Source organism: Haemorhous mexicanus, chromosome 13 (assembly GCF_027477595.1).
Source record: "Haemorhous mexicanus isolate bHaeMex1 chromosome 13, bHaeMex1.pri, whole genome shotgun sequence".
Classification (NCBI taxonomy): domain Eukaryota; kingdom Metazoa; phylum Chordata; class Aves; order Passeriformes; family Fringillidae; genus Haemorhous; species Haemorhous mexicanus.
Genome location: NC_082353.1, coordinates 12,045,795 through 12,073,717, shown reverse-complemented (window position 1 = coordinate 12,073,717; position 27,923 = coordinate 12,045,795). Strand labels below are relative to the sequence as shown.

At 38.5% G+C, this 27,923-nt stretch overlaps 1 protein-coding gene across 2 annotated transcripts; it reads left to right on the top strand.

Annotated features, from left to right (window-relative positions):
• Positions 1-159: 159 nt before the first annotated feature.
• On the top strand, positions 160-27,880 carry SECISBP2L (SECIS binding protein 2 like). Of its 2 annotated transcripts, none has more exons than XM_059858386.1 (18): positions 160-351; positions 9,506-9,684; positions 10,226-10,550; positions 10,667-10,805; positions 11,190-11,419; positions 11,509-11,533; positions 12,267-12,382; positions 14,189-14,320; positions 14,848-14,931; positions 15,732-15,899; positions 16,051-16,192; positions 17,798-17,967; positions 19,057-19,189; positions 20,183-20,345; positions 21,035-21,255; positions 21,916-22,070; positions 22,547-22,766; positions 23,340-27,880. In XM_059858386.1, exons 1-18 carry the CDS (start codon positions 334-336, stop codon positions 24,011-24,013), a joined length of 3,294 nt encoding a protein of 1,097 aa, XP_059714369.1. In that variant the 5' UTR covers positions 160-333; the 3' UTR covers positions 24,014-27,880. The 2 variants fall into 2 exon arrangements, with proteins under 2 accessions (XP_059714369.1, XP_059714370.1); XM_059858387.1 differs by having other exon boundaries at positions 161-351; positions 10,670-10,805.
• The last annotated feature ends 43 nt before the right edge of the window (positions 27,881-27,923 follow it).

The window sequence follows — 27,923 nt, the reverse complement described above, 5'->3', positions numbered from 1 at the left end:
CCCGCGCTTATTCCCGCGGGTTTCCACAACGCCGCTGTCACAGCCTCACTTGTTTTCGGGCGGCCGGAGCGCGGGAAGGGAACGCCCGCCGTGGCGGGGAGCGAAGGCGTTCCCAGCCTGAGCCCGCCCGGCTTCCGTCTCAGCTGGTCCCTCCCCGCTGCCCGTCCCGCCCCGGCCGTGGCGTAGCCGGTCCCGGTTCCCGTGATAACCGCGAGCGGGGCCGGCGCCGCTCCGGGCGTGTGCGGAGCACGGCGGGGGAAGCAGCGCCATGGAGGAGGCGGCCCGGGCCCTCCGCCGCCCTCATTAGAGTCGCCGCCCGGCGCAGCTGGAGCCATGGACAAAGCGGACAAGGTACGAAGGCACCGCGAGCGGCCGCGGCGGGAGGGGCGGCGGTGAGGGCGGGGAGCGGAGCGGGCCCGGCCGTGTCAGCCCCGGCAGGGCCGCCGGCAGCGGCCGAGCGGCGGGCAGCGCACGGCAGGGCGGGGCGCGGCTCGCGGCCTGCGGGGCGGGGGGCGCCAGGACCGCCCGTGAGGGGCACCGGGACCGGCCCTGAGGAGCCGCCGCCCCGCCCCGGAGGAGAGCGGCCCTCGGGAGGAGCAGAAAAGGCGTTCTCCGGGCTGGAAGCGGGAGCTCGGTGTGTGCCCGCCGCCGCCGTCCCCTCCCTGGGCGGGAGGCGTCAGGCCGCGCCCGGCCCGGCTGTCCGGGGGAGCCGGGAACCCGGGAGCGGCTGCCCTGAGAATTCCAGGGGAATTCACAACTCGGGTCTGTTCTTCGCCCCCCTGTTCCTTCAGGCTTTGTTTCAAGCTTAGGGAAGTATTGCAGTTAGTGACATTTAGGTTAAGCCTGGCTGGTCGGTAGCAGAGACTTGGTTTCTTGGGAAAGAAACAGGTTTCTTTGAGAACTCAGCCACACAATCGAGGTGTCACTCTTGTTGATTCCTGTAAATGTCACGGTTGGGTTGAAGTTTTCAGTGATAGGACACAGCTGATGGTCTCCTCATAGCTGAGTGGGTGTAGCTCACTAATTCTACAGGTCGCTGTATTTTTTTTCTTCCATATTAAGCTTGGCTTTGTGAGGTAATCAGTTTGCATTATTTTTATGAGCTTTTATTAATGTAGGTATGAAGAAACAGAAGCAGGGACTTAAGAATTTGTATGATTTGTTACATATGTGCAATAAAACATTTCATCATCAGGAGGTAGTTCTAAAAGATGTAGCTGAAATGAATGATGTCATCTGTTAGAGCCTGATATTACTTCTGAGCTTCTGTTTCAGCAGAATGTGTTGAAAATTGGTGATTTACAGCTCTTTGTTTCATAGTTTTCAGCTTTGGTGTCTCCAGGGGTTCTAATAGTAGGATAAAGGTATAAAATAACAGAGGTTCCTGTAGCAAAGTAGATAATGACTAATAATGTACTCTGTAAAGATACACTGCTTTTCATTCTGTACATATATCTAAGGAAGTTTGTGAACAGTGTGTGTTATTACAGTATGGCTCCCACTGTGGCTTTCTTCCTGGGCTTTCTGGTGTTTTAATGATTTTAATTCTTTTAATGCTTTTTATTTGCTCTCATGTAGAAAACCTGATCTTATTCTGTAAAATTTACATTAGTCCAATCTGTAGTACTTTTTGCTTTAAAATCTTGGATTTTGGTGTGTTTTTGTTTTTTTTTTCCCTTTGTTTCATCTGCAATTAGTACTGCAGTACACTTGTGAAATATTTATTCCTTCTTGCTTGAGCTCTTCACTACTGGAGGTTCACACACGTGTCCTTATCAAACCACTCTCTTTTCATCTGTCAAATAGTTCATGAAAACAGAGAGTTATGTTATTTACAGTATAAAGTGTTGACTTGGAATGATTGTTTTAACTAAGTGCAGTATTTCAACTTGAAGGTGTAGTTAAGCTCTAAAGCAGGAGTCATCTTGTTTATTATGTTTGCAGCATATCTGGTCCTATTGGTTCCTTATCCCCTAGTAAGGCTTCTAGGCAGACAAATAGTTAATATGTGATGAGTTTCTAAAATGATTCAACAATCTTGTTGCTTTTGTCTGTTCATTATACAGTAGCATCTTGATTAGGAGGCTCCTTGATGCTTTGGGTTTGACCCTTTTGTGCTGTAAGAATTGAGTGTAATCATTTGTTACCAGTGTAAGTGTTTGGTAAGGTTGCATCAGTTTTCGGAGCCATTTAATTTTTTCTTTATTTGGGCTCCTTTCTGTGCCTGTACTGCATGACATCTGATAAATGAGTATTAAAGCCTATAAATGTGTGTTAGCAGTATTCATTCTCTCCTTCCTTTCCCTCAGAATGCTCTCTCAGGCACAGTATAGTAACTCTATGTGCTTTTAGGAGTAACTGCTGTGGAATTGGAGTATGAGCAGCTATTGTGCTGTGTTAGTGTGGTATTTCAAGAGTAAAGGAAGATCATAAATGCCTTTGATGGGTAAACAGAGTTTTGTGGCGTTGGCTTAGTGAATCAGTATGAGATTTCTGGTTGCAGGATCGTTTGGACACCTAATTGATAAAAAAAATGTTGCTTTTGGATTGTCTTTAAGCATTCTGTTGCCTGATTTTTGATAGGACTTGTTATGATATGCTCAGTGATATTGTGGCAGCTGACATATATAAAAATTGAGTAAACTGCTTAAACACAATTATTTTGTGATAGGAGTAGTTGTAATTTTTGTAGTGTAAGTTTACTTCTGTCTACCAGAACAAAATTTTTCCCGTTAAGAAGTCAATGGGTTTCAGCAGTTTAGTGTAGGTTATTTTCCTATACGAGAGAAAACTCAGCAGATGATGCTCTTTCTGTTTAGGCATATGACAGAAAACTAAAGAGAAACAACTTCCCCTTTCCAAAGTACTGCTGTGCTTTGATTTTTCTCAGTCTTATACTTGTGTCTTGCTCTCTGATTAAGACAGTTGGTTCCTTTAGCAGAGTTGAGAAATCAGGTGAAGTTGCAAAATCAGTGACCTGTGTTTTGTTTTAGTATTGCTTAAAGACAGCCTGTTCTGCTTACCTCTGCTATTTGTGACCACTCAACAGGTGGCTTGATAATATGATTGTCATAGAAGTAGGTCTAGATCCATGATTTGTGCTCTTTTATCCTGTCCAGTTTCCTTCCGTGTTTCTTACCCATGGCAATTTTTTCAACTGAGGAAAACTGGAAAACATCTGATTTCCTGTACGTTGCTTTCTTTTGAATCTTGAAAGTGCAGAACAGTTTTGGATTTTGAGTTTTGTGTTGTCTTACTTTAGAATATGTTTTTTTGGTGAATTTAAGTGTTATTGATATGAATATCTTAACTGTTTGAGCACAGCATTATTTATCATTGACTAGTTTGTGGAGATCAGGAGACTGATTTGCATAAATGGGTTGGATTAATCCTTTTAGTACACTGTCTACAAAGCACTCAAATATTAGTACTTCATTTGGATAGTATGAGTTTAGAAGTTTGTATTATTAAATGCTGTAAAGTAGGTAAGTGACGAGGATCCTTTTGGTAGCTTTTTTGTGTCTTTGGACAAGCTTTATGTGAGTATTCAATTTTAGTTTCCTCCCTTTTTTCTTAGTCTGGCTTTGAGTTTAAACATGCCAGCTTGTCATGTTGTGCCACTTGTTATTTTCTATATATAGGTAAAAATGTTAAATATTTAGCTTTGTTATGTTCTGAACATGATACTTAATCCTGTGAAAGGGAAGAGAATTATGCATGATCCCCTTTTTATGAGCTGAGGGAAAAGGGAAAGAGTCACTTCATAGTGTATTTGCTTTAAGTGCTGTGTTGGAATGACTATGTTAAATGTAAATAGGGAAGATTAAATTTTGTGCTTTGTTAAATGGCCTGCTGCTGGTGTTTCCAGTTGGACTGCATATTTACCATTCCCGAGGTATCTGCCACTTAGAAGCAACTAATTATAGAAACAATGACTTCCATATTTGTAAAGTTTATCTTAAAATAGATGAACTATGACTTGCCTTACTACTAACACGGCGTTTAAATGATGAAATCCAGAATTCAGAAGCAGGATTGTTTTTCTTAAAAAAAACACCAAAAGTTTGAGCTATGTTTTTATTTTACTTTGGGATGAGACTTCTTGTTTCCAGACTTTGAGACAGTAAACCAGCTGATTTTATTATAGCCCTCTGAGATGTGGCATCTGTGTCTATTTTCTCACCCTGCAAATGGTGAGATTGATATCTAAGTGCTCTCCTCTGAGAGCAGGATGACAGAGATCCTATTTAATGGAAAATACTGAATGATATTAGGCTACAATGAACAAAAACTTTTCTAAGATTAAATGTACAGTGCTATAACTATAGGACAAAGTTTACCAGTCTGTTCCTGCTTGTGTCATCTTCTGTCTTTGCAGCTGTTGATGACTACAGTAGCTTTTATATAGGAAACAAAGGAGCTCTTCAGTATATGTGCTGTCTTGAAAGACTTGTAATTGTTGGACTGAAATATGTAATGAGCTACTGCAAAACGTTTTGTAAATTGAAACTAGGGGTATCTACACAAGAGGCTTCTGTCTAAATCTTGGTTTCTTTTGAAGGGGTGTGTTTCCATTAATAGGCAGCTGATTGAAAATCTGATGGTTCAGCATGACTTAAGCAAACTCAGTTCCAAATATAAATTTATCAAAGGTTGATTTCAATAAAGCTTTGTTTGGTTTTGTGATGTGAAAGGTTGAACAAACATGAAAAAGTTGCAGTCAGAAAGAAGTTCGGTCTTGCAGTATTTTCAGTGTTTGCTTTTAGATGGCGTGATCAAACCACATAGTATTTTCTGTTAAGGTCTGACCTTGCATTTACTGATGGCAGTGGCAAAGCACTAACTTGTTTTAGAGGATGTAGACTAGAATAAGTCTCAGTACTGTGAGAGCAATTAAAGCATAAGCTTGTATCACAAGTGCTCTGTTGTAAGGATTAGGGAAAGTGTAGCAGCTTTCTCCCAAATCTTTTCGTGTTTGACAGATCTTTCTTGTCTGTGGTTACGAACCAGTGACATGATCAGTCCTGTTTGTGCTGTTCATGTGCACTTGGCACTCCATTTGTACTGTGTGGGTGCAATCTCTGAGGAATTGTGTTCACATATATTTGCATGCACTTTGTTTTATGCATTTTCTTGTTTGCTTCTGAAACAAAAAGGAGCTTGTCTTGTGTTCTGGAGTTTACTTCATTTGTTATTGGTTGCATTTTCCCCTGAGTCTTATGCATATCAGTATTTAAAAAACCAAACACACCACCAAACTGCTTCTTTGGTGGTGTTGTTTCTGTAGCTCACCAAAGGAGCCTTTCCTGTTAGAAGAAATTACAAGTTTCAGTAGGAGATACCTTCTGTTTGTCCAGTGCAATGAGAAATTAGCAGCACCTTTACTTGAGACTAAATTGAGTAATGGTTCTTTTTTTTTTAGTTTTTTTTTTTTGTTTCAATTTTGCTCCTTAGACTATGATGGAAGAAGGCTGTTTATCAAAAAGAGGAGGTACTTTGCTGTCTGTCTTCACCAACACTTCCTCCTAGCTGAGAAATCTATGGTCCTAAAAAGATCTGCTAAGATAGCTTTGGGCAAATTACTTAGCGTTGCTTTTTTGTTTCCCTCCCTTGTCCAGTGAAACCACTGGCCATCTGGGAAATGTGCTGAGATGTCTGGAGAATCACCCTGCAGAGTTGATTCTGTTGATGTTTTGGTTTGGTTTGCAGTCTGTCTGACTTAGTGCATTTGTTTCCCCTTTTTTCTTCAAGTTCGGTAAGTTTACTGCCCTCATCTGAACACACAGCCTGTGTAACACAGAACTCTTGTATTTTTGAAAGACTGGTAAAATGCTCTAAGGAAGCAATATGTTGAAGTTAATTTAGTTTAGTTGGTAATACACTTGGGCTGCCTTTCTGTTTCTACCCCAAAGTGAAAATGGGGCCTTGTTGTCTAATGAAATGTATAAATTATGTGAGAGTTGGCTGTATTATGCTTGCAGAATGATTTTGAAACACCTGTACTGAGGTTTCTAAGTTTTCAGTTGCTGTTTTGATGAGTTGTGTGCGTACATTGCAGAACAAAATGCAAAATCTGAAAACAGAAGTTTGCCCTAAATCCTTTGCCAAAACAAGTTTCTTGAATGGATTGAAAAAACCCAACTGGCATAAACCAACCAAACCTGTAGGTGCAGACTAAACTGCGCAAGAGAAGTCTTTAAGGTATAATGCATGTAAGAGGTATGTGAAATACAGTTCTGATTCCTTTAAATAACAGACACTCCCCAAGTTCTGTAAGCAAAAAAAGGATTTAACTTTCAAATGCACCCTTATGTGTTTATGATTACAAGATCTGCTGTATCTTCATTTTACCACTACAGGTAAGCTCAACTTGTTTTGAGCTGTACAGAAAATGATAATTAAATATATCAGGTAATTGCTCTGTCATAGCAATAGTAATCATAACCTGTATAAGGGACTTGACAACAGGAAAGGAAGAATTAAAGTTGTCTTTCTAGTCTGGGCATCTCTGAATTGTTTGAGCCTGATAAAACCAAGCAGAAGAATGTGAATTATTTTTCAAAAACCATGAAATTACATTGTAAGAGTGTTGAGTCTTGTGGAGGTTTTTAATAAATTTAAAACAAACAAACAAAAACCCCAGCATACCCGTTTTTTGCTGGACAGATTTAAATGAGTCAAATTTTATCCAGTCCACCTTGGATGTAAAAGTAAGGTAGGGATTGTCTTTGAGAATTGACAAGAAATATTTTGCTATGGCAGCCCTGCAGGTTCCTGCTTGGATCAGTTACAGCTCTGTTTCTAGTATCTGATGTGAAAGACTGTTCTCTCACAGTCCTAGTAACGAGTGATGATATAGGACAATATCACCTAAATCACTGTCATGAGACCGTTCTGCAAGAGACTTGTCAATAAAGAATGATTTTTGTGTTTTCAGGTTAATCTCCCAAATAAGGGAAAGAGCAGACAGCCACATAAGAGAGATCCTTAAAACAGGAAATCTGGTCCCAATATGAATGACAAATAGAATGTTTTGACTATTTTCTGAGCCAGTACTAGTTTATTTTTAGTATCTTGGCTAAAGTTCGCTTGGCATGTTGCGGTAGGATAGTGACCAGCAGGTTAGGAATAGTTGTTCGGCAGTTTTCAGTGTTTCCTTAGGAATGCCACATTTATAGAACACTCATCCTAGTTTTACTCCTGCGTGTTCTGGGATGAAGCACCCTTGGTGTGTTCCTTTAACTTTTTGATTGCTCAGGTGGTTAGAGCTGGGTGCTAATGATGCTGAGGTTGTGGGTTCAATCATTAAGGATTATGAATGAATCATTATGGGCCATTCATTAAAGAGCTGGGCTCAATGACCCTTGTGGGTCTCTTCCAACTCAGAATAATCTCTGATCTAGTTTTGTAGGCCAGCCCATAAGTGAATTTATTCTTAAGCAAGTGGTTTTGCCTCACAGTCTTGAAATAGCATAGAAGAAACTCTCTTAGCTTTCAGGGAGGGATTTCAGCATTGGTATTTCTGGTACTTATGTGTTCACTGTTCATAAACACTTTAAAAACAAAATAATGAGAAGTTTTTCTCTTGTGTTGAGGAGAATGCCTTGGAGCTTTGCAGAGGGGTAGGCGAGTCACGAGGCAGCTGAGGGATGTGCCTGAGGCCAGAGAGGAAGCTCTGGGTAGAGCTGGGTTTGATTTGTGTTGCACAAGTTCGGTGCTGCTGCAGCTGCCCCACAGCTTTTCCTCTGAATGGAACTTCAGGAAATAGAAGAGCTACTGTAGAAGAAAGGAATGTTCACCCTCTACTAATGATAAAGAAATGCATTTAATTGATATGAAGGTAATTGTTCTGTTGTAATGCAGGTCTTGGTACAGCAGGAGTGATAGTTCTGTATCTGTGCTTATAGAATCAGACTGCCCTGCATTGGAACGGACCTTAAAAATTGTTTGGTTCCAAACCCCTGCCATGGGCAGGGACACCTTCCACTACACCAGGTTGCTCAAAGCCCCATCCAAGCTGGCCTTAACACTTCTTGGGATGGGACATCCTTTCATATGTTATATTCCATATATATATATATATCTCCATACTATAGCCATAAGCATTTTCAGAACAGTCAGTAAAAAATACTTTCCTGCCAAGAACAGTGTATCTTGTCAGTTTAAAAGACATTTTTCATCAGGACAACTGTATTTTCAAAAAAACTTTTAAACTTGCCCTTCCCACCTCTTCCACTCCCATGCTGCTAAACCAATATGGGATCTTATTTAAGTAGAAGAAGTTTGGGGATTTGGAGATTCTGGTATTTGTTGGGAAGGCTGTCTCAGGATGGATTGTGGATGTGACACAGAGCAAAGGCATGGAGTAAGAAGTGTATGGTAGGTGGGGACTACTTGCTATGATACTTCCAGAGCTCCCATTTAACTGTTTCAGCTCATGTGGATGGTCTGGAGGTAGTAGCAAGGGTAGAAGACTGTCCTCAGCAAACATTCAGTATTGCATCTTTCTACTCTAAGAGCATGTACTCCTGCAGGTTATGTGTTACCTTTGAGATTATTTTGTAGGCATATGGAAGGAAAAATGTCTGGAGTTCTTGTCTGCTTTAGAATAAATCTTCTTAGTATCTGGTACTCCATGAGGTACTAATTTGAGACACATATAATTAGGCTGAAATATTTGTACAAAAAAGAGATTATTTTCATCTGAATGTAAGTTATAGTGGAATATAGAATTTAAGGGTTCTTTGGTTCTGCAGTTGTCCTATTGAATACAACATTTTTCGTTGTTTGAGTGTAAGATGCAGCTATGTTGTACAAGACCAAAAATGTCAGCAAAACCATCTTAAACTAATGATACCTTCAGGATTGAGGGAGATAAGTTTTAAACTGTGCTTTCGAAGAAAAGTATTTCTAAGCCTTCTTTATGACAACCTTTAATCATAATCTTAACACTTTTAAAAATACGTCCAAGTTGGGCAGATAGAGTGTGTGGGGAGGGTTCTTCTGTGGTGCATCATCTCTTAGCAGTTAAACTATGGCTTAGTGCTGAAAAGTCTTTTTTATAATTGCCTAGAAACATGGTCAGTTTTGTAGAGCAGGCCAGGCATTACTACATCTTCCATATGTTGGTTTCACTTCTGAAAGCCTACACAACTGTGCTCCACATACAGTGCTAATTTGGTTTCGTTCTGTGCTCCGACTCGTATATCCTCTGCAAGATCTGGGCTTCAGTCCCTTTTAAATTAATTAGTGTTTGCATTGCCGTTGTAAAGGTTAACACAAATGCTAAACGTTAGTGATCTGTATTACACCCTGCTTTGATTGGAAGGATGCAATAAGCTCTTGCCAACTGTTTTTCCACCTCTTGGTTTACTGCAGAAATCCTGTAGCCTTGTCATCCGTTTGCCTGCTGTTCATGGTTCTTTGCGTACAACTTCATGAATCTAGATTTTCCCAAGCAATATATGATTGTAATTAATGAAGACGTTCTTTCTTTTCTCTTAAGAATGTCAAGCTGTCAGCTGAAGTAGAACCATTTATTCCTCAGAAGAAGGGTCCAGAAACACTAATGATCCCAATGGCGCTTCCTAATGACAGTGGAGGAATTAATAGCATGGAACCAACTCCAATCCCTAGCTACCTGATCACTTGCTATCCATTTGTACAGGAAAATCAATCCAACAGGTAATAAGTGGTTGTGATCTTCATGGAAGATGATCTGGTTTTAAATGAGTTTAAACTTGTAGGCTTGAGAAGAGTCAGTGATTGTGGGTGTATATTAGGGTTTTTGTTCACCATATTTAACCTTTCATGTATGAGGAGGAAGTTTCTCTGTCTTCTGTCTTTCACCTATTTTCTTCCCTTTGCTTTTCTCCTATCATATTCTTTGTTGCCTTTTTTTTTTCCTGGCTGCAAAGGTCTGGTACAAATCCCTCCCAAAGTCACCTGCTGTGCTCTTGGATTGTCTAGGGCAGTCAGGAGGTTTTTTGTCTGAATCTCTGAATGAGGCAAGGCTTTGGGTGTCCAGCTTGGGTCCTGCCATGGTAAAACATGGCATGGTGCCATGTCGCTGATCCAGTATTATGTGTAACTGCATCCAGTTTTCTTCACATAATTAGTGAAGAATATGTTCAGTTTAGGAACTTTATTATAATAGAACTGTTATTTTTGAAGGGGTGATCAAGGCCTGAATTTTCTTTTTCTTTTTGGATTTTTTTCTTAATAGGCAGTTTCCATTATATAACAATGACATCAGGTGGCAACAACCGAGCCCAAATCCTGCAGGACCATACCTTGCTTATCCTATAATATCTGCACAGCCACCTGTTTCTACAGAATATACTTACTATCAGCTGATGCCAGCACCATGTGCTCAGGTCATGGGTTTCTATCATCCTTTCCCTACGCCCTATCCTGCACCTTTTCAAGCACCAAATGCTGTAAGTACAGTTACTACAGAATGCACTGAGCGTCCCAGCCCCTCAGGCCAAGTCTTTCCATTGTCCACTCAACGGAGCAGAAGCAGTAACAGGGGACCAGTCATTCAAAAAGTAAGTCTGCTTTTGAATAGGATAAGTAGAAGTGTATAAAGAAAATATCTTTGCAGAGGAAGCACATATCTCATTTTTTATCAACTTTTTTTTGTGTTTGTGGCAATGTTTGAAAGCAGCAACAGCAGCTACAGATGCACATAAAAAGTAAACGTCCTCCAGTGAAAAATGTTGCCACTCAGAAGGAGACCAGTTCATCAGGTCCTGAGAACAGATCAAAGATTGTTTTGTTGGTTGATGCATCACAGCAAACAGGTAATTTTATTTTTAAGTTCTGGGTGTATGAAATAGCTAGAACTACGTGTCAGTTGTCATCTTTTCTAAAAGGGGGTGGACCTGATTCAGATGCAGCTTTTAAGAGAAGTCTTTGCAGCTCAAAAGGATAATGAAGAAAAGGTGCTGATGGTTGCAGATACCTTCTCAGTATGTCACCTTAGAATGTTGCAGTGACATGGTACTCCTGCAGAGACTTTGCCAACTCTTGGAGTTCGTTGTAACAGTTGGACCTAGACATAATTTAAATTCAATGCTGGTTTAAGGCAAAGACTGTCTTTTTATGTTTGTTTTTATGATGTGTAGCTTTTTCATGTCTCTTATCAATTCCTGCACAAGTAATTCTATTTTTATTGTTTCTTGAAGACTTTCCTTCAGATATAGCCAATAAGTCACTTTCTGAGAGCGCCTCCACGATGCTTTGGAAGTCAAAAGGCAGGCGCAGGAGAACCTCTCACCCTGCTGCAGAGTCCTCCAGTGAACAGGGCGCAAGTGAGGCAGACATTGACAGTGACAGTGGCTACTGTAGTCCTAAGCATGGCAATAACCAGGCTGCAGCTATGGCTTCAAGAAATACAGATTCATGTGCAATGAATGTATGTAAACATAACTGAGTAACCTAACTATATTTGTGGCCTACAGACTAATGAAAATTACTAAAATAATTGGTTTTTTTCCTTTTCAGGTTGTAGAACCATCGATAAATACAAGTAAGCATTGCTTTGACTGGTGAGCTGTTTAAAATTTGGCTGGGTTGCATTTATATTTTTGCTTTACATACCTCTTCATCTGCTTTAGCTGCAGCTCTAACTGATCAGATACTTCTGAGGATGCATCTTTACTGTGATTTCCAACCACCTCCACTAAGACACCTGTTACTTGCTGAATGAACAAGTATATAGCTATCACTAATAGTTTATTAACAGCTGCCTTTCTTTAATGAGTTAAAAAAAAAAATGCTAGAGACTCCAGTGGAAGCATTCAGACAAAGCTGTGCTCCTCAGGCTTCCTTACCCTTTTGGGCTGCAGTTCATACCTGGGTAGTAACAGCGCCAGGGAGTTCTTAATCTCTGTTTCAGAAGCACTGATACTTTTGAGAAGCATTACATATACCATGAACAAATAGTTTGATTAGTCTGGTAGTAGTAGGTGATACCAGGGACTGCTGTTTATGACTGAATGGGAATTGGCATGGATGTGAACCTGAGATTTCCTTTCTCACTGCTTTGTGGTGATCAATTCTTGGCAGCTTGAATGTTCTATAAAGGTAACTGCCAACATCTGAGAATAGCTACGGAAGTCAGTCTAATTCTCCTGTGACAGCACTTTCTCCCAGAACTTTATTTGTATCAGGATTGTGTTCCTGGCTCTGGTGGTATATGAATCATTATGATGTGTTCTGGATACTAATTCAGTTTTTCATAGATGGCACTTCTCTTTCAGCTGGGATAGGTTGGACTAATGTAAATTCCCAAGCAACTCAAAAAAAACCTTGGATTGAAAAAACTCCGACCTTTTCTAGAGGTGGAAGACAAGCTGAGCAAAGAAATAATCCACAGGTATGCTGCCAGTAGTTCTCAACTGAAGTATTTGGGGCTTTTTAAAATATGGGGAAATAAGGAATTTGGGGGGAATTACAAAATTAACATTCAGAAACTATTTAATGAAAACAGTAAAGAAAGCTGACCTTAAAGTCTAGTTGCACATTTGCTCATTTGCACATTTCTAACTGGTATGTTTTGTAAGTTAGCTCTATATCATATATATATAGATATAGAAAATTTAATGTCCTTGACAGTTCTCTGCCTATAGCCTGTGCTTTATCTGTGTCTGCCTAGGAAGAACAGTGCATATATAATGCAACCTGTGAAATGACGATAGTGTGAATGTAGAAAAGTTAGTTCAGTTTTTGACCCATTCACACTTCAGAAGAAAAAAAATTCTCAAACTTTCTAAAGAAAGGATTCTAGTTCACCAACACATCAGAATCTGTGTTCTCACTCCTGTTGTCTTCAAAACTTTTTAAAATTTACATTAGCATACCATTTTTTAAACAGTTTTTATTATTTCTAAATGGCTTAAAATTCTTTTATGCTGAAGCTTGAATATCTTTCCGTGAGACTTCCTTCAATTGGGACAGGATTCCTGTTATTTGTATGTGAGGAGAAAGGAGAAGGTGGTCTTCCTAATTTTGAGATATTTTATTGGGGCAGGTGATCCAGAGGGGTACAAAGAAAGCTGAAACATTTGCCTGTGTTTAAACGTAGGTTTTGCTTGAACTCTGCTATTGCAGACAAGAAATCTGAGCTCCAAGTGGCAGCTTTGTATAAACGTGCCTGTTTGTGCAAACATATGTGAGCCAGCTTGGCCTGTTAAGGTTTTTAGATGGAATTCTTAAATTGTCTTGAATCTTCCTGTTTGGTAACTGTAGGTTTATTATAGATACAAGCATCCACAAGCTTCTATCTGGCAATGTAGCAGTTCTGAATCTTTTTATAACTTGCTGTCAAATCAGAGGCTTTGGAAGCCACTATTGTTAGTTTATGGCATTGGGAGAGCAGGAAGAACCAGACTTTCTTTCATCCAGTCACAGTTTAGACTCTAAATCTGGCAGTTATTTAAGATATTTAAAAACAAAGCTGGCACAAAAAGTTTTAAATGAGGTTGCCTCAGCCAAATTCACTGTACCTCAAGGCAGAATTGTCCTAGAAACGATTTTCTGTTGAAACTAAATTGGTAGGGGGTCTCTAGGAAATTTTCTTGAGAAGCAGGTAAGTATAAATGTGAAATTCAAGTCATCCACTGGTTTTTGCCAACCACTCGCACATGGGTTTCCACCAACCTGTCACATAATAAACAGAAGAATTCCTATACCACTATGCTGCTGTCTCTGGCCTTTAGAGAATTGTGTGCATGGGCATTGTCATAAAAAATGTGTTGAAAAAGCAGTAACTGCATGCAGAATAATTATGTAGTGGGAGGAAGTTCTTTGGAGTGATCATGGTTACAGACAGTTCCTCAGGGTTCATGGCTGTTAGTCACCAGCAGCTCCTGAGTTTGTTCATATTTGGCCAAAAGAAACCTTTTTATTTAAGTTACAAATTTAAAGATTAACTGTCTTGAGGGGGAGGAATAATCTGGTACTGTCTATAGAATTTTTGTGCAGGCTTTAAAGAAAAAGACAACCAAAAAAAACACACCAGAAAGCCTCACCAAAAAAAAATCCCCAACACCAAAGCACAATTTATCCTCTAAAAACTCTACCTAGTTTCTGATTAGCAGGGATGAGACAGCTTTATGTGCATGCACATACATACCTTGAAATATTGAAATTACAAAATGCCAGTCACACTTGTGTTTTTCAGTCTGGTTTCAGATGCAGAGACCACAGCACATCTTCAGAAAGAATGCAGAGTTTGCAGAAACGACAGGAAAAACCTTTAGCTACGAGCCAGGCAAGCAGAGCAGAGCCGAGTCCTGAACCTCTGTATTTTGAGGTACTGTTGGATGAAAACCCTTTCCACATAGTAGCAATGCCAGTTGTGTGTGGAGTGTGTGATGTTCTCAATGGCAAGTTACCAAACATCTGGCTCCAGGAGGTGTACAGTCAAGGATACTAATTTATTAGATGATCCTTGCATTGTGTACTGAAAGTGACTTGTATTTGGGTGTTGTGGAAAGTGCGGTAATTTGGAACACTCTGGTTGACAAATTAAATAAGCAGCCTTCAAGTAACTTTTTTTGTTCACTTGTGAGTAGAAATTGATGTGTTTGCTGGCAATCCTAATTGTAATAGGATTTTTTATTTGGGTGTAAAAAAGAAAATTTTTCTTAAAAAAAATACTATTTGGATACAGAAATACTTTCTTAATTTTTCATTATTTTCTATTCATGTCACATAATCCCTTCTAGCTTTTGTGGGACTTAGGGATTCAGTTTGGTTTTTAACTTAGGCAGTTTCAGTTGATGCTTCTCAGGTGACTTTGGTTCCATCCTTTTTATTCTTAACTTCTGTATTATTTAGGATGAAGATGAATTTCCAGAGCTAAATAGTGACAATGGCAGCAGCAAAAGTAGTAGCATCCAGCAGAAGATTTCACCCAAAGTAGTAAGCAGTTATTTTCTTTTGCAAAGCATTGTCTTTTGAGACTATTCAGTTTGTGTAATTTTTTTAGGAATCTCTGCTACATGACTTACATTGCAGTAATTATGTTGATTTTGGGGTGTTTGTGTTACCAGCCTTGGATGCTAAAGAAATGCCAATTAAAATAAGTTCTGCAGGGAACCCATATTAAAGAAACCCAAAACTCCAGGATTTTTCTTTTTAAATGAGATTGTAAGATACATGTTGCAGACACTCAGTGTCACAGACTGTCCCAGGCTGCATCATGATGCTTTCATGCAGACATCTCTTAAAATTGTTAAATCTGCAAGTATGTAGTAATGGTGTCAGTTTTTCAAAATAATTACAATTCGTGTAGTTTCTTTAATTTCAATCTGCATCTGCTTTAAGGCTGTGGGAACAGTTGTTGGAAAGGTACTTTTTTTAGTATGTGATCTACTTAAATATTTTGTTGCAGAACTGTGCCTATAGACTGCTTAATCTATTTGGCTGCTTTCCAGGAAAGTCAAGTCCTATGTGAAATCTTGGGGAGGGGGAAATTGTTTTAGTAATCAGATTGGAAAAACCTTCTAAAGCCATCATTGGAGCTAAATAGAATAGCTTTCCCATACAAAAATGAAATATAAAGTAGTTTTATTAACTTGTCATCTAGCTGTAATTAATTAGGATGTCATACTGGTAATCAAAACCTTGGGTGATTTGATTTCTGAAATGCCCCAAATTTGGGGGTCTGTAGAGAAAGGTCTTTTAACTGTGGGTTTTTTGGATTTTGTTTAAAATTCTAGTTGGATGACTTACCAGAGAATTCTCCAATCAATATAGTCCAAACTCCAATTCCCATTACAACCTCTGTACCAAAGCGTGCAAAAAGCCAGAAGAAGAAGGCCTTGGCTGCAGCACTTGCAACAGCTCAAGAGTATTCAGAGATAAGCATGGAACAGAAAAAACTTCAAGTGTGTAGCACCCTGCCCACCCCCAGCACTTGGTCAAGAGGAGGATTAGTTATCTGTTGCTCCTCTTAATCTCTAATAGCAGTAATCGTTTGTAAAGAATGTTGCAGGCACCATTCCTTTGTATTTATTGTATGTGATGTTCCTGTTGTAGGAGGCTTTATCAAAAGCAGCTGGAAAGAAGAGCAAGACCCCTGTTCAGTTAGATTTGGGTGACATGCTAGCAGCTCTTGAAAAGCAGCAGCAAGCAATGAAAGCTCGTCAGATCACCAACACCAGGCCTCTCTCATACACAGGTATTTCTAATGTGCCTGACAATGCCTAAATACACTTTGTGCCAACATGAATGTGATTGATCTGAATATCTTGAATGTTTTTCTTTCTGTCAAGTTTTAGCTGTTGAATATAAGCATGATAAAAACCTGGGAAGATTATTTTAAATGCATTTCTCAATAAATTACCTGTGCTATCATCCTCTGAGCTGCAGTATGCAGTAGTGAAAATCCATCTAGAGCTGAGGCCAAATGTCTTTTAAGATCTGCTGTTCAAAACTCATTTGTGTCCTGAGAGTAATTCAGTGCTGAAATGAATATGTGAAAGGAACATCTCTACTAAAGATGTTATAAAATCCTCTTTGAAAGAGGGGATACCTTTGACTGTGATAGGGAGGGATATGTCATTAGGATATTCTTCCCATTTCTGCTGTTTATAATTCAAGGTCTCCTGACCCAAGGCTTACTCAAATCAAATTTGTTTCTTAAACTGTCCATTGTTTTTACCTTATGCTTTTACCATCCATAATGTCCAGTAGCAATGAATTGTAACCTTACTACATCCTGTGTGGAGAAACATTTCCTTCTGCTGTGTTTTTTTGGGATGGAGTTCAGTATTGGGTTTTTTTGTGCTCTAAGTCAAAATTTTGTTAGCTTTCACAGCCTTAGTTTTACACAGACTGAGCAGTCATTCCCTTCTTTCCTCTTCTGATTCTTAGATGTCTGTCAGGTCTCCGAAGAGTCCTAGTCTATTTAGTTATTTAATTCTGGAAGTACCTTTTCTGACAATCCATATTTCTTTTTCTGTACCTTTGTGTAGTTTTACTGTATCCTTCTAAAAATAAGATCAGACATTCACAGATTAAGTTATAGTTCCATCATGAATGTATACAATGGCTTGATAATGCTTTTTTTTTTTGCTATGTCTGTGTCAACACAACATTAAATTAACTTTTTTAATACCTGCTGCCAAATGCAGAATTGACATTTTTGTAATTACTTTTTATAACCCTGCCTGATTCCTAAGCTCTTGAATGTAGCCTGGAGTCCATCATTATGCACATAGTTACCATTTTCTTTCTGGTGTGTTGGTTCCTTTACCTGCTTTGACTTTCAGCCGTGTTCAAACATGGATTCAAGTTGGCAAGGTTATATCAAACAAAGCTCAGCAAAGAACTGTTGGCATTTCTATTGGAGACAGCACTTGTTTTATTCTTTCTGGCAAAAGATCCACTTAACTACATGCTGCACTCTCATCTGTTTTGTCCTGTCAACTATTCAAGTCTTTAACAACTGAAAATCAACGTTTGGATAAATATTTGCAATTTATCTTACCATAATCATCTAACTAATAAAGCTACATGTAGTCATTTGAGAGAGACCCCTTCCCATTTATTAAAATAATCCCTGGAATCCACAGTTTCCTAAAACATGAGGCTAAGTTGTAGAAAGCTTAAAACCATCTGGAAGCAACAATATCTGATGATGTAATTTTCCTGTCATTATGAGCTGCTTTTTCTCCAAGGAAGGAAAATCTACTTAGAGAATTCATCAGTGGAAATTCTGAAAACAGTGTTGAAATAAAGCTGACATGGCTTTTGGTGAAACTAATATCTATCTTGTATTTAGTTGGCAGTGCTGCTCCCTTTCATACCAAAGAATCTGCCAGCAGAAAGTCCTTAACAAAGGGACAGCCCTCTATGGGTTGCCTTAATCCTTTGGATTCAACTGCCCCAAAAGTGAAAAGAGGAAAAGAGAGAGAGATTGCAAAACTGAAACGCCCTACAGCACTTAAAAAGGTAAATGTGCCAGCCTTGGAGTATTTTGACCCACACTCAAACTTCAAAAATAATATTTAAAAAACCCTGTTATTTTCTTAGTTGAGGACTAGTTGCCATGAGTGCAGGGCAAGGGAATTATGAGCTTCTGCCTCCAGTTCTGCTGAACTGATGCCCTCTCCTTTGGATCTAGACATTTAACATAACTTTTATATCCACCTAATCAGTTGAAGTTAATAAAAATGTATCTCAATACAGATTGCAAGGGTGTTTTCATTTTTGAACTGCAGGCACTAGAACACATGGAAAAGCTTCCATAGGTTTTTCCTGTGGCTGATTACTAGTCTGTAGTGCAATTTAGTATGGTAACCTTAGTTTTTCTTACTCCTTTTTATAGAGATGGGTAAAGAACTTGCAGCAAACCCACAATTTTTAAGTAAGCTTAGAAATAATTAATTGCTTGTATGTATCTATATTCATGCAGTCATAAATTAGGTATGTGCAGAAGGAATAGAGTATATATATGGAGATCAGAAGGTAAAGTATAAAAAGTGAGCCCTAAAAATGCAGGCCTTCTTCTGACCTGCCCGTGATCTGAGTTAGAGGAATTCATCTGCTCAGAAAAGTTTTCTAAACTTTGTCAAGGATTTTATGGTTTTGCTATTAAAAATGATAGTAATAGCAGTATATCCATGGCTACTCACCTTTGCACTTTCCTTTCTTTTATAGAAAGGGTTATCTTTATTGAGGTGCTTCATAAAGATGGTTGGTATGCCTGCATAAGGTATTCTTTTACAGGCATGGGGATGAGGAATTGTTAATGAGTGAATGTTATGTATCAGAAAGGAAGCTGTGAAAATACTTAAACTATTGAAAGCACTATTTATGTAGAAGTGTGTCAGTATTGAGTATACCATCTGTAAAATGCTGCAGTGAAATAGTCTTTGTGATCAAAGAGGAAACTGAAATGATTTCCAAGGTTTCTAACCTGGCATGATTAAGAAGGTTCAAAACAACTCATTTAACATTGTTATGTTCGGTGAAAGGGATGTTTTTATTTACAGGAATATCTAATTTTCAGATGCTGACAGCTGTTGGTTTTGTTTCTAGATTATTTTGAAAGAGAGAGAAGAGAAGAAAGGCCGTTTATCAGCTGACCACAGCCTTCTGGGTTCTGATGAACAGAAAGAGACTCATTTAAACTTGACTGCTGACCAGTCTCAGGAGCTGGCCTCTCAGGAAGGTTGGTCTCTGTCTCTAGATGCCCATCACTCCCCCTCAGCTATACTAATCTGCTTATTTTCATATTTTATGTTTCTCTTCTTATGCCACACAATTTATAGATGTTACCTTTTAGCTTTTTTTGACTTTATGAAATACTAGCAATTGAAACCCTCTTCTAAAATGCTTTGTCTGTCCCTCAGTTGTGGAAGGCTCAATACACTGTGGGTTCTCAGTACATGATCTCCATACAGCATTTTCATTATCATCTCAAGTGCATGTTCCCACCACATGTCAGAGTTGATTGTATTTTTGATAAGCAAGCAAAATGTGACTCTTGTCAACCATGCTATGTTGATCACAGTACTTTTTAACGATGAACATACTGAAAGTTTTCCAGATATAGAAGTTGCAAACTGTAAATAGGGTTTTCCAGTTGGTTGAACATGTCAGTCAGCTGCAATTTCTGAATTGGCAGTTTGCAGCAGCAGCCCTGAGCAACTGAGAAACTGCAGAGAATGTTCAATGTCTTCAACATGTTTGGGGCAGTGGGAGTGGGGGAAGGAGGTGTCTGTCAGGATTCTGCATGTACTGCTTTGTAACTTTTTCTTGTGAATGACCTGTCTCTCTAGAGTGGGAAAATCCTAGACATTCTAGGAATAAGTTAGTTGAGTATATTATATATATATAAATAGTAAGGAATTATTGGAAGAAGTAATAACATTCACAAAGGTTTTCTCTTCTGTTTTATCAAGTTCCCAAAGTAATCTCAAGATATTTTTCAATGAATATTCAAATATTGCTTATTTATCCAATCCTTGCTGAATGGTGGATGTGTGTTCAGTTTTTCTTCCCTTCCCCCTACCCCTCCAGAAGGAGAGGGAAGAATAATGCTTAGTGTTTTCAAAATGGAATTTGGACAAAGTAAGGGAGCGATAACACAAGAAGTGTGGTTCTATTTCTTTCACATTAAAAATGTACTTGTATTTTGTAATGTTTAAAAATTGCCTTTCAGAAACTGGTCTGAGTATGCCCAGTGATACTTCACTTTCTCCAGCAAGTCAGAATTCTCCGTACTGCATGACCCCAGTGTCACAGGGTTCACCTGCCAGTTCTGGAATAGGCAGTCCAATGGCATCTTCTGCAATAACCAAAATTCACAGCAAGAGATTCAGAGAGTAAGAGTTTTGCTTTATTAATAAAAATTCAAGGCTTGCACCTCAGTCACCCTTGTGTTTCAAGTGTGGGTAGATTTAGTAGACTTAAGAGCTTAATGAACATAAGCTTCCCTTTCAGAAATAGAAGGTATTTTCTTTTTTTTTTCCCTGAATGGATCGCTTGTGTTTGCACACAAATGTGTGTGTACATGAACAAACACTCACTTGAGACTTTCGTTGCCACAGCAAATAAGCAAGGTGGGAGTCTTCTCTGCAAAATATTTTTTAAAGGAAGGCTATGTATGCTTTGAATGGGAAAGGAAGAAATACTTAGGAATGCTTAAAATACTGTAATAGTACCTCTTAATGTGTTAGGGCTTTTTTATTAATGTATCTTTGTAATGTCTTAAGTAGAAGAAAATTGCTTGCGGCACTTATTGCAGTATTTGTTTGTATTTTTAATATTATTTTTGATTGGCTTCTTGACGCAAGGGATATTAGTACAAATACAAAGGTTTTATGGATGTGTTTTTAACTTACAGTTTGCAGTCTGATTTCTAAATCCTTTACTGACTTTAGTAAAAGCTAAGTAGCCCTTCTGAGGAAGTAAAATTATTTTGATTTGCAAAAAGGCTGGGTGAAACATTGGTTATGCTAACATTGGTGAAGTAGCAATGCTGACACTTGTCAATGTTGTTTTGAATTGACAGATACTGTAACCAAGTTCTAAGTAAAGAAATAGATGAGTGCGTGACTCTGCTATTGCAAGAGCTTGTCAGCTTCCAGGAACGGATTTACCAAAAGGATCCCACGAGAGCTAAAGCAAGGAGGAGACTCGTCATGGGGTTACGTGAGGTTACAAAACACATGAAACTAAACAAGATCAAGTGTGTAATCATATCCCCCAACTGTGAAAAAATTCAGTCAAAAGGTATAAATGATCAAAACAAGTGGTGCACTTGGCTCTTTTCAGTTTTCTTGTGCTGATTAAATGTATTAATTAGCAAGGTTAGAAACATTTGTTATTATGCATGATGCAACATCCCAGACTCTAACTGGGTAATTGCCATTCCACATTTATTCCTTTCTCTTCCATTCTGGAAGAAACTCATTTATGAGAGTTAAAAGCTTAAAGAAAGATAAATATTGTAGAATTGAAATTTACTCTGTGTGTTACTTTGTTCTATGTTCAATACACCTTGCAGAGAGTCCTAAGCTCTGGGTGCTTTTTAGGAGGATTCCTTAAGAGGAATGTGAATTGTTAGTTAGCCAAACCAAAGCATTTTGCCACAACCAGAAGTATAAACAGAGGCTTCCTGAGATAGGAGAATAACAAAGCTCTGCTTAAGAAAAGACCTATGAAACTCTGGTTTGTGTGCAGGACTAATGGAGAATACAGAATATCACCTTCATATGTACTCATTCACTACCCTTGAAATCTATTACGTGTTATCCTCTGGGACATAGGAGCTGCTGATGTGTGTATTGAAGTTTTACTGGCTAATTGCAGTTAAAGTGGATTAGAGAATTGTATTATGCCATACGATGACTTCAAGTGACTAGATATCTATTTAAAATTGCTTTCTTCAAGGTGGACTAGATGAGGCTCTGTATAATGTAATAGCCATGGCACGGGAACAAGAAATTCCATTTGTGTTTGCTCTGGGCCGCAAGGCTCTTGGCCGCTGTGTGAACAAGCTGGTTCCTGTTAGTGTTGTGGGTATCTTCAACTACTCAGGTGCTGAGGTGAGTCATTCCAATCACATAAGTGGCTGGGGTAAACAATTATGTAGTAAAGAATTGGTTTGGCATTGGAGCACATCTCATACACCTTTGATAGTAGCCCTGATCTCATCTATATTATGGTGTCTTTTCTTTGAAATTCAGGTTTTATGGTACTGAGAGACTGTGCTAAAACACTTTGGACACAACATCTTATTGTAGATTTTAAACAGACTTAAACTGTAATCTGAAATTCTGTGGAAGGATTAAGAATGTAAGAAAAAGAATATCCTAAAGTTATGTCCATCTTCTCAAAGCTGCATAAACCTGGAGTGTGTTTTTTATTATTTAATACAGAGAAGAACTAATTCCTAGTTAAAGCTGAGGTATTTGGTGCTAATCTTGAGGTTCATATGTGGTATACCTTGGACTGAAAGGAGTAATGTAAAGTGAAAACTATTAGTAAGAATTACTGCTGATAAAACTGCCTTTGTACTTAGGATCTGTTTAATAAGCTGGTATCCCTAACTGAAGAGGCCAGGAAAGCCTACAGGGACATGGTGGCTGCCATGGAACAGGAACAAGCAGAAGAAGCCTTGAAGAATGTCAAGAAGGCCCCACATCACATGGGCCATTCTCGGAACCCTTCTGCAGCAAGTGCCATCTCATTCTGTAGTGTTATTTCTGAACCCATATCTGAGGTCAATGAGAAAGAATATGGTAAGTAGCTTAAAGCTTACCTTTGCAAGTAGAAGCTGGGGTTTTCCAGTTGCTGTTTTTTTGTGAAATGTAGCTAAAGATGCAATCCTTCTTCTGAATTTACAGTACTCTGCAATATCCAGGGGTAGGAAAAGATGAGTGAATTAAAGAGATTGCTGTCTTTTTAGTGAATTCTTTTTTGTGGTATCTTAAATTCATTTCAGGGGTTAAATGTTTTATAAGTAATCCTTAAATAATAACTTATGATGGTGGCAATTCTCTTCTTTTAATTTATACTTGAGAGTAACCTTTGACTACTCTTAGTACTACATTTGGACATTTGGTGTTTACAAACTTTCAACTTTGTAATGTCTGCTTTAGGGTACTGTAAAAGCCCAAAGTTATTCACAGCTCTTTGTTGTCTCTCCTTTTCCCTTCTTCCTCTTTTTTCTAGTAGAAATTTTTCTAGAAAGCATAGAATAACATTAATATTAGTTCATTTTGCTATTTAGGCTGTTGTTGCATGCTCAGGAGAAATATTTTTATGTACAAGGAATTAATGGTTCCTACTTCAACTTTTTTCAAAACTTGTAGAAACAAACTGGAGAAATATGGTGGAAACATCTGATGGGTTAGAGACCTCTGAAAATGAGAGAGAATCTGTGTGCAAGGCTGCAGTACCAGAAAAAGCTGGCAATGGCCAAATGGAAAAAACCACTCTTAATAAACAACCACCTCTGGCTACAACTGGCACTACCTCAGCAACAAATCATGGAAAATCCATGCCAGGTGACAAAGATGAGGTGAAACCAGATGACAATCTGGAATGGGCCTCACAGCAGAGTACAGAAACAGGATCCCTGGATGGCAGCTGCCGAGACCTTTTGAATTCCTCCATGACCAGTACCACCAGTACTCTTGTGCCGGGAATGCTGGAAGAGGAGGAGGAAGAGGAAGATGACGATGATGAGGATTATGCCCATGAACCAATTTCTGTAGAAGTTCAGCTTAATAGCAGAATTGAATCTTGGGTTTCAGAGACCCAGAGAACTATGGAGACGCTGCAGCTCGGGAAGACCCTTAGTGGTGCTGAAGAAGACAATGCTGATCAAAGTGAAGAGGAAGAAATGGAGACCTCAGAGCAGGCTGATCCCGTCACTGATGGCGAGGAATGGACAAATGAGAAGCACGCAAGTAACACTCAACATAAACCCACCATCTGCAGTTCTTTGAACAAAGAACATACAGATTCCATCTATATGCCGTAAAAATAAGCAGGAACTCAGGAACTTTTTAGAAACTATAGTAAAACTAACTGTTGTAAAGGTTGCAGCCATTATTCCATATGCTTCATCTCAACATTTTGCACTGTTAAACATTTAATACTTGTATTTAATTCACAACAATATTTTTGTAGCTGTCTGTTACTTTTTTGATTTAAAAACTATCTTAGCTCTTAATCAGTATTGATTTCCCAGATTCGAAACTGTGTGGAAGAGTTGTCAGTAAGCATTCATTTGATGTTTTGTAAAAGGAACCATCTTGTAATTGACCAGTTTGAAGAAAAATTCTTTGAAGTTGTGACTCTTAAGCTTATTTTCAAACAGGTAACCTACATTAACACTGACAAATTGCCAACGGTTCATGTTGGCGGTATGGTGTTATACTAGGCCTGTCAGTGTATTTGGCCATGACTTTCTAATTCTATCTAGAAATAAAAAGAAAATTTTGATTCTCTTTCATGAAAAGCTAGAAAAAGCCATTTGCAATCTTAATGAGAATTAAATAGTAGAGAAATTGTGTGTGATTCTTATGCTAAGATAGATGCAGCTTTTTAGTTGATCTTGGTGAATGCATCATTAAAAAGCTGCTGATAGCAGAAATGATTACAATAAGCTATAATAATTTTGATTCCAGAAAAACTTTAAACCAGAGGAATGTAATTAATGTTTTGCAGGTTTTCTTTACAAGGTAGAAATATTGCATTTAAAAAAAAAAACAAAAAAAAAACAGGAAAGAAAACAAAAATTCCCCATTCTCTCTGCAGTTGCTGTCTGCCAAACCACACTAAGTGACTCATTAACCATAATCCCTATTCAGGGCTTTTAGTAAACTGATGACTTCCTCTCTCTCCTGTCACTTACCTCAGGAATGCTGTTTTGCATTTTGTATTCTGCATAACACTGCAAAAAGCAAGAATAATCCTTTAACAGCAAGTGTGACTGATGTGGTGGCTATCTCTGCATTCACCTGCATGCTGTGATCCTGGCCAGGATGTATCCTAAGAACTACTGCTGAAAATGTGACCTCTTTGTCTCTTCTTGCTGTTGAAACAGCTTTAGGAGTTGACCTCTAGATAGAGAAGAAAGTAGTTATTCCAGGAAATGAGGAAGTGCCCTGTAGTTTGGGGAAGTATTTCAGTGGTGCAGAGGTAAAAGAAACAAAAATATGCCCTCTCTGAAACATACCTGTTGCTAGAGAATTGTTCCATGTTCTGTTCTGAATACTGAAGTGAAATGCATTAACTGGTGATGAATTTGTTTCAGACTGAGGATGGAGTGTGTGTCTAAACCTTGCACATCAGGAGTCTGTTTTCTACTTTGGTATTGGCAAGGGGTATCCTGAAACTGCCAGCAGCAGGAGCTTCACCACAGGGGTAGCCAAAGAGTAACTCATGTGAATAACACTTTTGTAGCAAACATGTTTCTTTTCATTTCACTTAGGTTTTTTGATTTCTTGTATCAAAATGCATGAAAAGCCTCTAGGTAGGCTGAAAACCACAGGAAACTGAAATTAGCTGAGTTGGGTGTTCAGTCCACACTTAGGAACATGGGACCAATGTTTATAGCAGTAGTGATGCTGGTGTTTTAAGTTGCACTGGGAAAATAAGACTCCAGGTTTAGAAGTCATCTAGCCCTGGGTTTTTGGATGCTAATGAGAATAATAGAAACTGTGTATTATGTAAATAATGCTTTGATAGCTGTAGGCATAGCAAATGCTATGTAGATAAGCAGTGTAGAGAGCTGCTGTGACAACTGGCTGTTGTGTCACGTTCTTAGCTCCTTAGTGTAATCCTCCTAGGTGTTAGAACAGGCGTTTCATAGGAAAACAAGGACTGAGGAATGATGCCTCCTGAGTGTTAAACCTTTTACTGTCCCCATGGCAGATTTCTACTGTCTGTATGTTTTAAGAGTTTTTGCTTTAGGACATGACAAGTGTTTGAACTGCTGCAAGCAAAACTTGCCCTTGGATGTGTAAGCACATCTTGGCACAGGTGAGATCAGTGCATACACTGAGGGCAAAACTTCGCCAGAACATCAAAAAACAAAGGTGTTTGTAGTTTCTCCTTTAGCTTTTTCAGTGCCAGTGATTCAAATAACTTTTGATCTTGAAGTATTAACAACAGAGGCGCATCTTTTTATATGTCTTTCTGAACTTGGACTGTCATTTTAAAGTTTTCTGACATTTATATCAAAGAAGTCTTGTAATATTCAGCCCGCTCTTTAACTGCAATTTTGCTACAAGTTTAATAGAGTTCTTGAAAGTGGTACAGCACTTATAATTATCTCTCAATTTGCCAGCAAATAAGGAACTAGTTTCTTTTTAAAATGTGGCAGATCACCCTTAGGGGAGCAAACTGAAACTGAGTAAAGAAAACTGGGTTTAGTGCTTCCTTTTTGATAAGCTGGGAATAAGCAATAACTGTAAGAATGAAATTGCAATTGCTTTGGAAGTGATCCATTTGCATCAGAAATTAGGGAAGTTCCTTGCCACTTGAAGCACTTAAGGAGAGTATCTCACTGTGGTAATTTTGGTTCTATTATCAGCAGAATTTAAGAAGAAAGCATACAAATGTTCTACAATACCATGATTTTTTAAAAAAGTAGTTGAATTTCTATTTCAGTGTAAAAGTGTGCAGTTTATACAGGTTGTTACTGTCCCCATGAAAAGATGTTTCTGTAGTTATAGGTGTATAGATATTTTTGTTGTGAAAATAATTATTCGGGAAACAAATCTACTTTTCTTAAGGCATTGTTTATAGAAATGATTTCACCACTTACTTTATCTGGTAAAATCGAAAATAATGTATCTGTGGTAGGGGTAGGGATCTTTGATAGAGGTGGCTATGTATACAGCCTATTTATATAAATACTCTTAAGTATCTCTGTCAATAATAAAACATGGATTACAAATCTGTAAAAGGGAAAAATTCTGAAGAACTTCAGTCCTTAGTTGGACCAAGTAGCAATGTCTGATTAAGGCAAAGGCCCTGATCCTGCTCACACATACTTTAGAGTGTTAGTGCCACTGGCTTAAATTGGTGGCCTGTTTATCTGCTTAAGTTGTGTGCAGGCTGTTGTAGGATTGGAAACAGTGACAGAGAGTATTGACCTGTGTTTTAAAAATTCATTATAGAAAATGTTCAGTAATGCACTTGTTGGTGTTCTTCTGGTAAAGCTAAGACGTGTCTTTATGGGTGGGTGGGAGCTTACACAATGTGGTTCTGTCCGGTTCTTTAACACAAGCTTAAATTTTAATAATGTTACTTTGAATATGTATGTAAAAAAGTATTATTGTTTGAAAAGCTGCTGTTGCTGAATCTGTCACTTAGTATTTCTTGTGAAGTTGTGCCAACTAATGAAACTGTTCAGTTGATTTCAGTGTCAGCCATTTAAAAATTAGACATGGCAATTTGTTAACAGAACAAAACCCAGCAGAAACAAGCCATAGAAACCAGGAATGGGGGGTTCACCCTGCCACACACAAGGAAACTTGAGAATGTCTAACCCAAACTTCTCACCAATGAATGGTAATGCTGAAAGTAGAAACCCAGTTGGCACAGCCCACATTCTAAATGTTCATCAATAGTTTATATAATTTACTTTTTAAATAGATTCTAATAAGGAAAGCTGTTTAATCTTTAATGTCTTAAAATTTATAGTAATATTTAGGTTAAAGTAGTAGAAAAACCATTATAAAATACAGTATGAAGGGGTTTGTTCCATTTCTTTTTTGCTGTATGAAGGATAACTGTTCTGTCTACCGTACTTTTTGGAGTAATAACAGCTTTTTTGCACTATGTAAATACTAGTGGGAATTCTTCCATAACTAATAAAATTGATTGTAGAAATTTATGGCTTTATTACAGTGCTGTGTTTGTTCAGGACTCTTTGATGC